General features: G+C 45.9%; 1 protein-coding gene across 1 annotated transcript in view; it reads left to right on the plus strand.

Moving 5' to 3' along the window:
* PYGL (glycogen phosphorylase L) overlaps positions 1–9769 on the plus strand; it is a 61955-nt gene extending 52186 nt beyond the window's left edge. Inside the window, exons 18-20 of the mRNA XM_029598343.1 lie at positions 670–804; positions 949–1015; positions 9431–9769. Of these exons, the coding sequence (XP_029454203.1) occupies positions 670–804; positions 949–1015; positions 9431–9625 (397 nt within the window). The 3' untranslated portion in view covers positions 9626–9769. The remainder of the gene's footprint in view (positions 1–669; positions 805–948; positions 1016–9430) is intronic.
* Positions 9770–16031: the final 6262 nt, after the last annotated feature.

Here is a 16031-nt window from a genome sequence, read left to right on the forward strand (position 1 = left end):
AAAAAAAAGATCTCCAGCAGGAACAGGCCTCTACATAGTCCTGTTCCCCCAAGGCCTAGTCCTGGTTGTCAGGGCCAGAGCCCCATTGGGTCCCAGTTGCTGAGTCCTAGGTCTAAGTCCAGAGGCCCAGGACTAGACCTTCTGAAATTTCTTTCTTGATCCATTAACTACAGATGAGGTCCTTTTGCTTGGAGGACGTAACGCTTTCCTCCGGGGCGGACAGCATCATTTGTTATACAACTGTACAACCCAAATGGTACCATCTGTCCTGGAGAAAAGCGCTGAAGCATCACTGCAACGTTTCCTCTAGGCAGATGACTTCATTTATAGTTGCAACATCAAGAAAAGAAGACCGTTAGGCCTACTCATGGACCTTGATAACTAGGATCAGGACCCTAGGCCTAGGCAGCCGGAACCCGGCATCTCTTCCAGAGCTAGGCCTGGGCCTTCATTTTTCTTTTACAGTAAAGCCAGTGGGGCCTTCCCCCATTGACTTCAATGTAAAACAAATGAACGACTATTTTTTTGTCTTTGTTCCAAACTAATGAAATGACATGATGTACCCATGAAATTAACCCATCAACCAAACTGAATTTTCCAAGGCATCATATCCCTATTGGATAACTTGATAAAATTACTTTTCTGACATGGCCTTTTTTTGTATTGCAGATATAATGCTCAGGATTATTACGATAAGTTACCAGAATTGAAGCAGACCATTGATCAGATCAAAAGTGGCTACTTTTCTCCCAAGCAGCCCGAGCTCTTCAAAGATATAATCAACATGCTGTTCCATCATGATAGGTCGGTACTCAAGGTTGCTGTTGACTGTCTCACCAAAGATTCAGAACACTGGTCTCTTTCCAGTCTGATTACTGTTTTGTGAAGTTAATATGGTTCATAGCATTTGGGAGCCCAATTTTTGACTAGCTGTTTCTTTGTTCAAAGGTTTAAAGTCTTTGCAGATTACGAAGCATATATCCAAAGTCAAGAGAAAGTCAGCCAGTTGTATATGGTAAGCTCTATTACCTTGAATGTTGTCTAGGTACAAAACCACGTTAACTTTAATCTGTGCTGCTAATTAGATTTGGTAATTTCTTCTGTTTGTCATAACTGTGTGGTTTGTGTGTAATTTTGGATGTAAACTGCTTTTTTCTTTGTATACAAGCGGTATATCTAATATAGGACTTCTTGAGCTCAGAAAAACAGCAGCTTTACAAGCTTTTTCAGATTTATAAAACAAAGGGACACCCATAAATCAACAGGTATATGAGACTCTTGAACTGGAAAGGTTTTAATTAGTCTGTCCAGCTTTAATATACTTTTAGTCATTTTTACTACATGCAAAAACAGCTAGAGTAATTAGATGCAATCAAAATATTTCCCAACCATGGTTTCTCTACAGCTGCAAGCCATGCTGTTTAACAAAATACCCAACACTGCTCCCATTTTGAAATGTCTACATCGGGGGGGGGGGGGGGGGGTTGAATTTTCAGTGTTCGTAATATTTATATCATGTTTTCAGCTTAGATCTGCTGATAAAATATCTATATAAATTTCCAGTGACTTAGAACACAAACTTTTTTTTAAAACTATTTATGCAATTTATAAATATACAAATCCAGCAAACAGTGCTTTACAAAAATAAGGATTATAAATGAACATTCCAGAGAAACACATAAAATAACACCATACGGAGATCCACAAAACAGAGAAAAGAGGACATTAGTTTCAAGACTACTAACTTGAGGAGTAAAATACATCAAATTCATCTATTGCATTATTCTGAATTTGATGACTGAGGTTTCAGTCTTATTATTTAATAAAACTTTCAGCTGCTTGGGTTAAAAAAAAAAAAAGTCAAACATTTGATCCTGGAGTTTAAACAATACAATAACCTTGTACCTAAGCTGGAGGAAAGTCTTCCTCCTAACCTGGGTTTGCTTACAAACATCTGAAAATACCCAAACATTTGACCATGAAAGAGAAATTCCTATTATAGGGGGGGGGGAAGCCACATAATCTTATTATCAACTTCAGATGCACAAGTAACTAATAATGTAGCCCATTCACCAATATCAACAGAAGTTTCCAAAAACCCAGTGAGACTGAGTGTCAATTTCTTGCAGAGGAGAAACCCCTTCAGCATTATCTTCTCTCCTCTTAGCAGGTAAATAGAAAACGTTCACTAAAGAGGGAAGAGGTGACTCAGGCATACAAAGACCTTCTTTTAGGTATTTCTGAAATGGATATAACTGAGAAAAGAGGAGAACAAGGAAAACAAAGTATTGCAGATTTAACAAATGAGAGTTCTCATAAGTTTCCAGCCTCCTATAACTGACGGGCTTTAACCACAGCTGCTTTAAACTACAATATTTGAGAGCTGTGAGACTCTAGTTTTAATTCTTTCATTGTGATTATTTGAAGTGGTTTGTAGAACAGTCACCTGTCCCTTGACTAATTGCACAGAGGAAGATACATCTTCAAGTCCGTCACTCAGTTCTCTCCAAATACGTAATAGCCTTCCAAACATCTTTCAGTGTGGTGATAGCTATTGTCTCCATCTGGACCTCCAGAGGGGTTCGGGCTGAGATGAAGAAGAACCTCTCTCAGAAGAAAAAAAAACACAGAATCAGTCTCCACTTCTAAAGCCAACTCACTCTCTCTCAGCACTACTCCTCATATCCAATGACAATGGAAGAGGACGATGATCATTGGGACTTAAGGTTACTTCATGCTCAAGTTTAAAAACTAAAACTCAGAAAAGAAAATTAGGTCTTACCTTAGTTAATTTTCGTTCCTGTAGTACCACGGATCAGTCCAGACTCCTGGGTTTTGCCCCCCCTCTAGCAGATGGAGACAGAAGTTTACAAACAACTCCACCTTATCTAGGCAGGTGCCACCTGCAGTCTGGCAGTCTTACTTAATGTCAAAGCAGATGAAGCCCCAATGAACCATCAAACGAACTATATACAGTAACCTAACAACCAAAACCACTGACTCAACAACACCCCCAAATGGGACCAGAACCCGAGCCATCGATAAGGAAGAAACAGAAACATAGAGAGAAACCTCCCCGATACCGGACTCTCCCTCTTCACAGCAGACTCGACGGGCGGGACTCTGGACTGATCCGTGGTACTACAGGAACGAAAATTAACTAAGGTAAGACCTAATTTTCTTTTCCCTGTACGTACCCGGATCAGTCCAGACTCCTGGGATGTACCAGAGCTACCTTAAATAGGGTGGGATCCGGAGAGTCCTGCTCTTAGTACCCTTGCCCCGAAACTGCTGCTACCTGATGCATGCACATCCAGGTGATAATGACGAGCAAATGTATGCAACGATTTCCAGGTCGCCGCTCTACAAATTTCTTCCGCAGACACCTGGCTGCACTCCGCCCAGGAGGCCGCTTGAGAACGCGTAGAATGGGCTTTTAGCCCCGCAGGGATAGACTTGCCCTGCAGCAGATACGCTGAGCCAATTGCCTCTTTCAACCAACGGGCAATAGTAGTCTTGGAAGCCACCTGACCGCGCCAAGGACCGCCCCACAGCACAAAGATGATCAGACATCCGAAAGGCATTCATCACCTCCAGATAACACAACAGAGCTCTCCTCACGTCCAGTCGACGCAAGTCCCGATAACTCGGATGCGACTTATCCGTCTCTGGAAACGAAGGCAAGTCCACCGTCTGATTAAGATGAAACGCAGACACCACCTTAGGCAAGAAGGAAGGCACAGTACGAAGCGAAACTCCCGATTCCGTAATCCTTAAAAAAGGTTCCAGACAAGGCTTGGAGCTCCGACACCCTTCTTGCCGACACAATAGCCACCAGAAAGACCACTTTCAGCGTCAGATCCTTCACTGTAGCTTTGCGGATAGGCTCGAAGGGAACGGTACACAAAGCCTTCAGACCCAGGTTCAGATTCCAGGATGGACAAGGGGAACGGAATGGAGGACGTAAGTGCTTAGCCCCTCGGAGGAAACTAACGACATCCGGGTGCGAGGATAAGGCCCCTCCTTGGACCTGACCTCTCAACAAGGCAAGGGCCACCACTTGCACCCGAAGAGAACTGCAAGACAAGCCCTTAGACAAACCATCTTGGAGAAAACGCAACACCTCCAGCACCGAGGCCCGTGTGGGCCTAATATCCTGTGCCATGCACCACGTCTCAAACCTTCCAGACTCGCACATACGCCAGTGACGTGGAAGCCTTGCGAGAACGTAACAGTCGCGACCACCGCATCAGAGTAACCCCGTGCCTTCAGCCTACCCCTCTCAAAAGCCATGCCGCTAGACAAAAGCATTCAACCTGGTCGAAACAGGACCTTGATGTAGTAGGTCCGGCACATATGGGAACTGGATGGGGTCCTCCAACGTCAAGTTCTGGAGATCCGCGAACCAAGGCCGTCGTGGCCATTCGGGTGCGACTAGTATCACAGGCGACGGATGAAGCTCTATGTGCCGCAGCGTCCGTCCGATGAGTGGCCACGGAGGGAAGACATAGAGGAGCACCCCCGTCGGCCAAGGCAACGCCAGAGCGTCGACTCCTTCCGCCCCCGTTTCCCGGCGGCGGGCAAAGAATCGCGGAGCCTTGGCATTCTTGAATGTCGCCATCAGATGTAGGACCGGTGTCCCCCCACCTGGCGCAAATGATCTGAAACGCCACGTCCGCGATCTCCCACTCGCCGGGATCCAGCCGATTGCGACTTAGGAAATCCGCCTGAACGTTCTCCACTCCTCCTGCAATGTGCGATGCCGCTATGCATTGAAGATGTCGCTTGGCCCATGCCATTAGCTGCCGTGCCTCGGCGGCTACCGGTAGACTTCTGGTGCCGCCTTGCCGGTTGATGTAAGCCACCGTCGTCGCATTGTCCGACAGAATCCGGACCACCTTGCCTCGGACCAACGGCAAGAACTCCCGAATGGCTAACCTCACTGCCCTGGTCTCCAATCGATTGATGGACCACGCAGCTTCCTTCGGGGACCATGTGCCCTGCACAGACTTCCGAAGACACACCGCACCCCAGCCATACAGACTGGCATCCGTGGTGACCATTGTCTATGAGGGAACCGCCAGCGAGATTCCACTGGTCAAGTTGCCTGGACAAAGCCAACGGGCCGATTGCGGCAGCGGCAACGGAAGATGGAACTGCTCAGACACAGAGTTCCAGCGGGAGAGTAAAGCCAATTGTAAGGGCCGCATATGCGCGAACGCCCAGGGAACCAATTCCCGCGTGGAAGTCATAGACCCCACCATCTGCAGATAGTCCCAGACTACTGGCATGGGCTTGGCTAACAACCGCCTGGCCTGACTCTGCAACTTGTCTCTGCGCTCCCGCGTCAGATACACCATGCCCTTCCGAGTGTCTAACAAAGCTCCCAAAAACTCCAGAGATTGCGATGGCACCAGCTGACTTTTGGCCCGATTGATCACCCAGCCGAGGCTCTGCAGCAATCCGACCACTCGTTGCACCGCTATCCGACAGACGTTTGGTCTTCACCCGAATCAGCCAATCGTCCAGATACGGATGGACCAGAAACCCTTCCTTGCGAAGGTGAGCAGCTACCACCACCATGATCTTCGTGAAGGTCCACGGGGCTGTAGCCAAACCGAACGGTAGGGCTTGAAACTGGAAATGCTGCCCCAACACGGCGAACCAGAGGTAGCGTTGGTGGTCCGCGCAGATCCCTATGTGTAGATATGCCTCCGTGAGATCCAGGGGTGCGAGAAACTCCCCCTGCCTCACCGCAGTGACCGATCGCAGAGTCTCCATGTGAAATCTTGGGACCCGCAAGCACTTGTTGACGCCCTTGAGATCGAGGATCGGACGAAAAGTGCCTTCTTTCTTTGGCACCAGGAAGTAAATAGAGTACCGGCCGCCGCGAACCTCGTGGGACGGTACTGGAACGATCGCGCCTAGCTTCTGCAGATGCCGAATTGTTCCCCGTAGCGCCCGCCGTTTCTCGGAGAACCCGCACGGCGACACCATGAAACAGGGAAGGGGCCGCTGTGCAAAATCTAACGCGTAGCCGCGACTTATCACGTCCAGCACCCACTGATCCGAAGTGATTTTGGCCCACTCCCCAGCGAATCGCGCCAGCCTGCTGCCTATCACCGGAACCGGGGAGTGGACCGGCCGCCCATCATTGGGAAGGCTTACCGACCGGGGCCCCAGTCCCTGGTCTGCCAAACCGGCGCCCGCGAAAGGACTGTGTGTACGATTGCTGCCGGGATGCATTGTGGCGAAAGGAGGATACCGACCCTCGAGCATTACGGGATCTGCGGCCGCCACAGAATCGACCCCTCGAGGCCGGAGCCCCTCTAGACCGCGGCCTGTCCTCCGGCAGGTGATGGACCTTGTTCTCGCCTAATGACTCTATCAACATCCAGCTCCTTACCAAAAAGCAACTTACCTTTTAAACGGAAGTGAACCTAAGCGAGCCTTCGACACGTCCGCCGCCCAATGACGCAGCCATAACAAACGCCGCGCCGACACCGCAGAAACCATTGCCCGCGCCGACGTACGGAGCAAATCATAAAAAGCATCCGCGCTATAGGCAGTCACCGCCTCCAAGCAAGCCGCCTGCAGCGCCTCCTCCTGCGAGAGTGCTTCATTAGCGGAAAGTTGCTGGGCCCACCTGAGCCCTGCTAGCAGGGAAAAATTGCTACAGATAGCCGCTCTCACTCTGAGCGCGGAGACCTCAAATCTTAAGCTGTATCTCCAGCTTTACGGCCCTGTAAATCCTTAAGAGCTGTGCCCCCCCCCCCCCCCCCCGTTACCGGGATGGTGGTCCTCTTCGTGACTGCCGCCACCGCAGAATCTATTCTCGGAACCTTGAACAGCTCGAGCACGTCCTCCGTCATGGGATAGAGCTTGTCCATGGCCTTGGCCACCTTCAGTCCCAGATCAGGAGTGTCCCACTCCTTAAGTAAATCGGACGCCGAAAAATGCAACGGAAACGCTGTCGGCGGTCCCCTCAGCCCCAACACCACGGGGTCCGTGCGCCCTAGACTGGACTCCTGCTGCGGCAACTCTATTGCCAACTCCCAGAGGATAGCCGGAATCAATGGCGCCAATTCGCACCGAAATAAGCGCACTACCTTGGGGTCATCCCCATCCGTCGCGTGGGAACCGCTCGACCCACTAGCTCCCTGATCACCTTCCCTGTCAATGCCACGCGGTTGTGACGGTGGATCCAGCTCATCCGGATACCCGGACTTGGACTCAGTCTCGGGATCCCCCCGCAGAGGCCCCCAGCCGGAGCGGGCATGCTCCCCCCGGGGGATCCGAGACCTGAATGGACCGGGCCCGCTTTCTGGGCTCCGACCCCCGATCCAGATCCAGCGTTCCACGCGCCCGCTTCCTGGCCTGATGGCGTGCCTTAAAGGCTTTGTGCATGACCAGCACAAACTCCGATGTAAAGGAGTCGGAGGAGCTGCGATCTGGATCCCCCTCCGAATCGCTATGGTCAGGAGACTGGTCCCCCTCAGAGACCCTCCGTTACGGGGACAGAGCAGGAGGCAAATCCTCCGCTCCCCTATTCGCCGGGGGCGCCGCGAAACCGGGCCCTGAAGAAAACAAAATGGCGGGCCTTCCCGCCGCCGACCCCAGAGCCTGAGCGCGGGAACGGACCAGCCACTGCCCCCGACTTGCTCCCCGGAGCCGCTGGCTGCATCTGCTGCGCTGCCTCCGGACCTGCCGAGACGCCCTCCCCTCCCGAGACGCAGCTAGAGCAGAGGCTGTCTCGGGAGAGGTGACGGGCCACCCTGCAGGCCCTGCAGACCGGCCGCCGCGGCATGCCTTCAACCAACAATGAAGAGGGAGAAAGAAAACAAATTTGCCTGTGGAGTGGATATCTAATCCAAGAGATTACAGGTAAGCCTTCCTCCAGTCCTTAGATCAGGACACCTATATTCTTACTGGGGTTCAGTGTTTTGGTTGAGTACAGTTATGGTTATCCATTTTTATCACGTTCTTTTCACTAGTAGGTCCCAATAGCTTTTGAAGAGAGTACTGGAGGGCTGAGGTCACTGCAGATTGTATGTAGGGTGATGTCAGCTTTCAAATCTGACTCAGTCGCCATCTGCTGGCAGGGGAGCATAACCCATTGCTCCTGATCCCATCTGTCTACACTAAGGAAAACGAAATTATCAGGTAAGTAATTTCTCCATTCTCTGTAAAAGCAATTTGCCCTTGAAAAGCTAGATGATGAGATACATATGCTCATTGTAAAAATGTATATTGCATATCCCTGAAATACATATTAATATATCCAAAATGTTTTAAAACAAAACTGTAAAAATCCCATTCTGATTCGACCTAGAGGTTGAGTGCCAGGTTATCCCCCACATCCAATTTAACCAAAGCTTTATGTAATTGAGATAGAGACATTCTCTTGAAGTCTTCAAACCAAAAAAATTCAATAATCCCCCAGAGTGAAAATTGAATAACTCTGGGTAGTGTCTGAATATGTCTAACCTGCAAATACGAAAAATGTTATCCAACCCATATTCCTTTAACTTCTGGAAAGAGAGCATCAGACCCCCCCATCCACAACATGTAGCAAATATGTGATTCCTTTGGTAGCCCATAACTTAAAGTGCATTGAATTGGAGCCTAGAGAGAAATCCAAGTTACCTTGGAGGGGCAGCAGGATCGAAGAGTGCAATGGGAATGAGAGGTTCTTAGTCTGGACCATGCCCATCTTATTGGAACAAACGGTGGACTTCCAGACAACTCTCTGGGAAGACCTTTTTGATTGAGCATGCAATATTGTACTTCCAATTTTAAAAGTATACGTGTGCTGATTTTAATCATTAATTAGATGCTTTTACACATACAAATCAGGGGATTTTATAAAAAGTACACGGCAATGTAATTAGTTTTACCGATTAGTCTACCAGTTCACCCAGTCCTATCTGCAGCTCGGGAAAACCCTCCTGGCCTGAAGTCCCATACCCAGTCATCTTTTCACTTTAACAGTGTTTACGATCACCTACACCGCCTATTGAGCAGTAAATGTGTACGTATTTTACTTGCATATATCACTTTGGCAGGTTTTAAAATAACTTGTTTGTGTAAATGTCGGCCCTGTCCTGGAACGCCTCTGGCATGCCACGTTTTCTTACATTTGCAGATGTACTTGCAGACCCTGATTTATAAGTCTTAAGTTGCAGTTTTGAAAACGGAGAGTATTTGTAAATATGCAAATTTTTATGCGTGTGTCTGAAAATTCCCCCCTTACGTGCACGCATCTGTGTGCAGTGTTGGAAACGAAATTCTAGTGTCCTTTTCTTGTGCTTGCTATGTTTTTTTTTCCTATGCGCACGGTTTACAGGGAATATTGCTGTAGAGTGTTTACTCTAGAGACCTTGCTCTAAATGCCAACTCTCTTGCTGTGCTGTTCTTGCTCTCTTTACAGAATCCCAAAGAATGGACCAAGATGGTAATTAAAAATATAGCAGCTTCTGGGAAGTTTTCAAGTGACCGAACCATTAAAGAGTATGCGAAGGATATCTGGAATGTGAAACCTTCTGACTTGAAGATCCCGCCACCTAATGAACCGAGGGATGTGGTGGAAGAGCCAGTAGAAATCAATAAAAACAAGAAACAGTAGTTCTAGAAATGTGCTGCTGCTGCTAAGTGCATCCGCTGCCTGTAGTAAAGCATTGCAGTGCTGTAACGACTTTACTGTTGAGCTTTTTTATGCCGTACCAGAACTGAATACGGTTAGATGTACTAAATGGTTTCTCATACACAGTCATAGTAACAAAAGAAATGAATCTATAGTCAAGGTTTCTTATGGTCGCTGATAGTCTTGTAGCTTTTTATATGCAAGGATACTGTATGGCTATTTAGGGTAATCTGTGCATTCAGATAACTTTCTTTTCACGCTAAAGCTGTAAGTTTACAAACTTAACCATTCCACTGGCTTCTCTTAGTCAGTATGAAGCACTGGACCTGGGAGTTCTATTTTCTTAACTTTTTTTTTTTTTGGTATCCTGAATTTTCTTTCCTTGGTTAACTTGACAGTAACTTTCGTACCTTCCAAAAAAATAAATAAAATTATAATAAAACTGGAGTGTTTTGTTTTTTTCCCAATTTAAGTGTGGTGAGGGAAAAGACAAATATTCAAATTATGTTGAAGACTTAAATCTCTCAAAATATTGATAGATAACAGCTTCATACTGATTGTTCTATACCACTTTATCAATGATGTATATTCTTGTTCTACAGCATTTTTGAAATTCATAATCTATATCAACTTTTCATTCAATTGACCAAGACCTTGGTATGTAATTTCTTACATAATTTTAACATTACATTCCCTGAACAATGGCTCTGTGCTTTTCCTATACTGACGGTAAGGCAGGGATGTGAAGTCATGTTTGTACTTATTACCTTTTTCCTGGGAACATCTTGCTGCTGCTGCTGCTTGCTGTTCTCTAAACAAAGACAAGTGACGACAAAAGCGTTTGGGCAGATGTCTATAAATGATTAGCACACTTCTGTGTGTAAAATATTTTCAGTGTAATCTTATTACTCAGAGCCACACAGACTGTGCTAGTATAAGTTAATGTTATGCTAAAGATCGGTATAGAGTGAGCTCACTACAGCATTCGTTGGGAAAACAATAAGCAGAAGTCATGTAACAGAGCTAAAAAGGAACCTGTACTGTAGGCTCCAGCAGTGGTGTAAGCACTGTACTACTTATGGCAATGGTTTTATTTTTATAAATTGCACCAGAACAATTAGTCATAATTAGGGTTGCCAAATGGATCCAGATGTTCAGGATAGGTGCATCCAGTCTTGCTTTTATTTATTTATTTAACACTTTTTTATACCGACCTTCATAGTAAATAAACCATATCGGATCGGTTTACATAAAACAAGGGAATAACAGAAGCAATAAATAAAAGTAATTAACAAGAGAAGAGAATAAGGTAAAGTTACATTTAACAAGGAGTAAAAAACTTGGGAAGCTTAAGAGCTGGAAGAAAGTTAAAGGCCAAAAAATAATTAAAGAAGCATAATCCAAAAGGAATTTGGATTAGAGCAAAAGATGCTTTAATCAGTAAGTGCCAGAGTTCTTAGTTTGAATGGTTGTGGGACTTTAATCTTCTACGTCCAAGTGAGGAAAAAGAAGACTAAGGGTTGTCTGGAGGATCATCGAAGGCTTGGTGGAACAGCCATGTCTTAAGTTTTTTTCTGAACGTAATGAGACAGGGTTCTAGTCGGAGGCTTGAAGGAATGTTGTTCCAAATAGATGGACCTGCTATTGAAAAAGCTCGGTCTTTGGTCAAGGAAAGGTGTGAGGCTTTAGTTGGGGGGTAATTCAAAGTACCTTTATGATTATCTCTAATTGGCCTGTTGGAGGAATGAAGTTTGTAGGGTATTTCAAGGCTGAGATGGAGTTGGTGGTGGATGGATTTATGTATTAGGGTGATTGCTTTGTAAAGGATTCTAAAATTTACTGGTAGCCAATGTAGGTTTCTGAGGATGGGTGAGATGTGATTTCCTCGGCTGGTGTTAGTCAGTAATCTCGCTGCAGCATTTGTATCATCTGAAGCGGTTTAGTGGTCGATTTGGGTAGGCCAAGGAGGAGGGCACTGCAATAGTCTATCTTGGAGAATAACAACGCCTGGAGTACTGTTCTGAAATCTTTGAAAAAAAGAAGTGGCTTGAGTCGTTTCAGAACCTGGAGTCTGTAAAAGCAGTCTTTGGATGTAGTATTAACCATTTTCTTAAGGTTTAGTCTATTATCCAGAATTACTCCTAGATCTCTCACCTGCTTATGAGTGATGAATGCGTTGTGAGGGTATGGTATGGGAATATTTTCTTCATTTGCAGAGATGAGGAGGAGCTCCGTCTTCGAAGAGTTAAAGACCAGATTTAATCTATTGAGGAGGTTAGTGATAGATATAAGGCAGTTATTCCAGTGGGAAAGTGCTTTTGAAATAGATTCTGTAATAGGAATAAGAATCTGTACATCGTCTGCATACAGATAATGAATTAAATTAAGGTCGGATAGCAATTGGCAAAGGGGTAGGAGGTAAATATTAAAAAGGGTTGGGGAAAGGGAAGATCCTTGTGGTACGCCTAAGTTGGATTTTGTTAATGGCGATTCTTTGTTGTTGATTTTAACTTTGAAGGATCTATTGTAGAGGAAAGATTTGAACCAACTATGGGCAGATCCTGAGATACAATGTCTGTTAGGCGATCCAGAAGAATGGAGTGGTTGACGGTGTCAAACGCCACGGAGATGTCTAACAGGACTAATAAAAAGGAGTAGCCTTTGTCAAGACCCATTATAATATGATCAGTAAGTGAGATGAGGGTTTTCCGTGCTGCGTGCTTTGCGGAAGCCATATTGTGAGGGGTGTAGGATATTTTTATCTTCCAGGTATTCTGAAAGCTGGGTGTTTACCAGCTTTTCTGTTATTTTGGCTAAAAATGGCAAATTAGAGATGGGTCTGAAATTGGCAGGTACATTAGGGTCTAGATTGTGTTTCTTGAGAAGGGGTTTGAGTGACGCGGTTTTTAGGCTGTCAGGGTAACTTCCTTGGGTTAAAAAGCAATTTATGATACTTGTTAAAGGTTTTGCGATCGTATTTAGAATGAGAAGCAGGAGATTTGAAGGAATATTATCTGCAGGATGGCTAGATGGTTTTTGTCTTTTTAGAAGGGATTCAATCTCTTTAACAGAAATTGATTCGAAGCTTTCAAGTTTGGCTCCCTTGCTTGATTGAGGATTCTTGTCTGAAGTAAGAGGTAGAGTATTTGGTGGAAGAAGGGTGAGCATATTCAGGATCTTTTGTTGAAAGAATAAAGCAAGTTCATTAGCCTTTGATAGGGCTTGTTCGTCTGGGATGGGTGGAGGAGTTGATTTTGTGATTTGAATGACGTATGCGAACAGGGCTTGGGCATCGTATTGAAAATGATGAATTTTGTTGGCGTAGAATTCTCTTTTTGCTAGTAGAATAGAGGTCCTATAATGATGTAGATAGCCTTTGTACTTAGACAAGGTAGTTGAGTTGGGTGTTTTTCGCCAAATATTTTCTCTGTGGCGTAGCTCCCGTTTCATCTGTTTTAGTTTAGGGGTAAACCAGGGTTGATTACCTTTTTTTGTAGGATTGATTGTTTTAGAGACTGTTGGGCACCATTTGTTAGCAACCGTTTCAGTGATCTTGTGCCAGGAAGTTAGGGCTGAGTCAGGATTAGAAAGGTCTAGGTTCGTGAGTTCCTTAGACAGCTGATCACTAAGTATTTCCGATGGGCAAGGTTTTCTGAATTGAATAGGAGAAAGGAGATGAGAAGTGTGAGTCTTTTATCTATGGACAAGGAGGATTTTTACTTACCTGCATGCAGGTACTTATAGTCTTTACAGTAATACTGGACCCAATCTCTTATAACATGTAACTAAATGCATAAAGTAAAGACCTGTTATATTTAGATGTGTATTGAGTGTGCCTTCACCACAAGATAAGTAGTGGCTAAGGCCAATGCGTTATAACATTCAAAGTTATAAAAATTATTTTGAAGAGCACGCAACCCCGTGGACATTAACATAAATTAACAACCAACATTGAGGTGCCTAATGATTTAGAAGCCACAACAAGGCTCACATACACGATAGCGGAACTTATCAAGTTCGCATCGTAAGAAGGCACACTCAATACACATCTAAATATAACATGTCTTTACTTTAGGTACTTATAGTCTTGCATTTCCTAAGGAATGCAATAGGGAAATCAGAATAAATCCCAGGATGCAATGGGGTAAAACCAGGACTGGATCACCCTGCCCTGAAAATTTGGAGCCAGTTGGCAGCCCTAATCATAATGGAATGCAAAACCAAAAACTACTAGCAATCTTAAAACACTAGCTTAGGGCTGCATTTCTTAACCCCACTCGTGGCTAAACTGCTTAAAGCTATGCTTCAGCTTCTGTCTGCATAAGGAGTGGGCGACTGAGGCTGGAGCACAGGAGCAATGTGGGTACTACATCATTAAATACTGGAACTAGGTCAGCTGGTGCCCATAGGCATTAACCAATAGCAAGGTGGTTTTAAGAATGCTCCATGTCATCCCCCGTCTCATCTGACCTCCCTGCGCTTTCTACTGAACTGGCCTGTTTCTTCAACGGAAATTAAAAAAAAAAAAAAAAAAAAAAGCAGAAGGAATCGTAAGTGGTGTGGGTATTAAGAGCACAGGAGAAGTGGGAGCAGAAGTGGCTGCTTTGTTTGTGGCATAAATTTTATATCTAATTAGATGAATGCTTGTTGTTTGGGGGGGAAGGGACACAGATACATGGGCACAATGAGCTTATACATCCAGTCTTCCTATAGGAAACGAAACAAAACAGTTTATTGAATAAAGAAGGCTCAGAGAACAGACTTGGCATCGGCCTGTAGCGCCTCTCACCTCCTCCCCCGCCCCTTCTCCAAATGTGGATTAAGAATCTCTGGGGTCCGTGGGAGCCAAGGCCTTGGTACCCTTTTCTTGTAGCTTTGTAAAGGTATAAAAATACAACTCTGTGGTGGGATGATGGCGTGCGGCGCAAGGCCTCTGAGCTTTGGTGTGCTGACAGCTCTTGCAAGCCTGCCTCTGCGCCTTTCCAGAGGAAGGGGGTAGGGACTGAGGCTGAATTTGTATTTTTCTTTCAGTAATACTGCATTTATAACAGCCAACCTAAAGAGGTCGCTAGGCACCTGGCTATTGAGTAATCTGGCACTGACCGCTTCATCGCGGACAGTCAAAGGCCAAGCTCCCAGCTGGCTGCTGCTTCACACCACCAGGATTCCCCCCATTCTTGTTTCTTCTCCAGCTGTCTCTCTGCCACACAGATTTTAGGTTTTGCTTGTAGCAAGTTGGAGGCAGGCTCTTGTGAAATCAAGCTGTTATATTTAGATTTCTCTACCAGGTCAGCCTGTTCCCCTGGGGCTGAGCGCAGGGTAGCAGCAGCGAGCCAGTGAGGAAATGTGCCACAGAGCTGCCAAAAAATGAGGTGTTAAGGTGGCCAGCTCTTGTCGTACGCTCTTCTCAGGGCTGGTTTTTGGAGTATGTGACTTGGGCAACCTCGGATGCCAAAATCAGAGCTGGCGCATGGAGACCGGGTGGTGTATGCAGCCCACTATTAAGCAAAATAAGCACATGCATGGGACACCACAGTGTTAAACTTGCATTTCTTTTTCTGTTGCCTCCCCTACTTTATAAATAAATTTTGCTTATATTGCTTGCTCTTATTTAGGGTTAAGTATAAACTTTTTTTTTAAGTATTTATTTAATAGGGTGGTGGAGTCTGACCTGAAGCTGGGGCCTGGATAAACTGAATTTTTAATCTTTTCTTTCACCTTAAGCACTTATTGCTTTTTAATGTCTTTTCAGTTAAGTAATGGAAAAGCTGAGGGGCCACCATTGTTGGCCTGTGCTTAGAGCAGCAGTTGCCTTACTCTGGCCTTGGGTGAATGGGGCCCTACTACGGCCACCGACCGCACCCTTCACACATAGCAGCCTTTTATAACTAATTTTTGTAACTTTCTATGATTTTATTTTTTGTAACTCATGTCCCTCCGCCCCCCTGAAAAACGTTCTAAGGCATTCATTTCATGGCAGGGAGGGGGGAGGTGCATCAGTGCAGGCCCTGTGGTGGCCCTACTCCTCTGGTGAATTTCCATGACAACAGGAAGGCCATTGAGAAGGAAGGGGTTGGGGGCCGCTACAGGCTCTGTGACTGCCTGCTACTCCTTTTTCCTCCTGAGGATCTCCGATGACCCCAGCGCTAATCAAATCAGAGGAGAGACCAGGGGAGGGGGAAGGAATTTGGGAGAGAGAGCCTACATTTTGGGAGGGGATGGCCCCCACCCCCATTCTTCAGAAGGGGTGCCTCCCGCACAAGGTGCCTGAATCTTTTATACTGAATTCCTTAATGCTAGTATTGGGGGCGTAGCCACGGATGGGCCAAGGCCCACCCACTTTTTGCGCTGGTCCACCCAACTGTTTTTTTTCCCCCAGGGCCAACAG

Source organism: Rhinatrema bivittatum, chromosome 4 (genome assembly GCF_901001135.1).
Source record: "Rhinatrema bivittatum chromosome 4, aRhiBiv1.1, whole genome shotgun sequence".
Classification (NCBI taxonomy): domain Eukaryota; kingdom Metazoa; phylum Chordata; class Amphibia; order Gymnophiona; family Rhinatrematidae; genus Rhinatrema; species Rhinatrema bivittatum.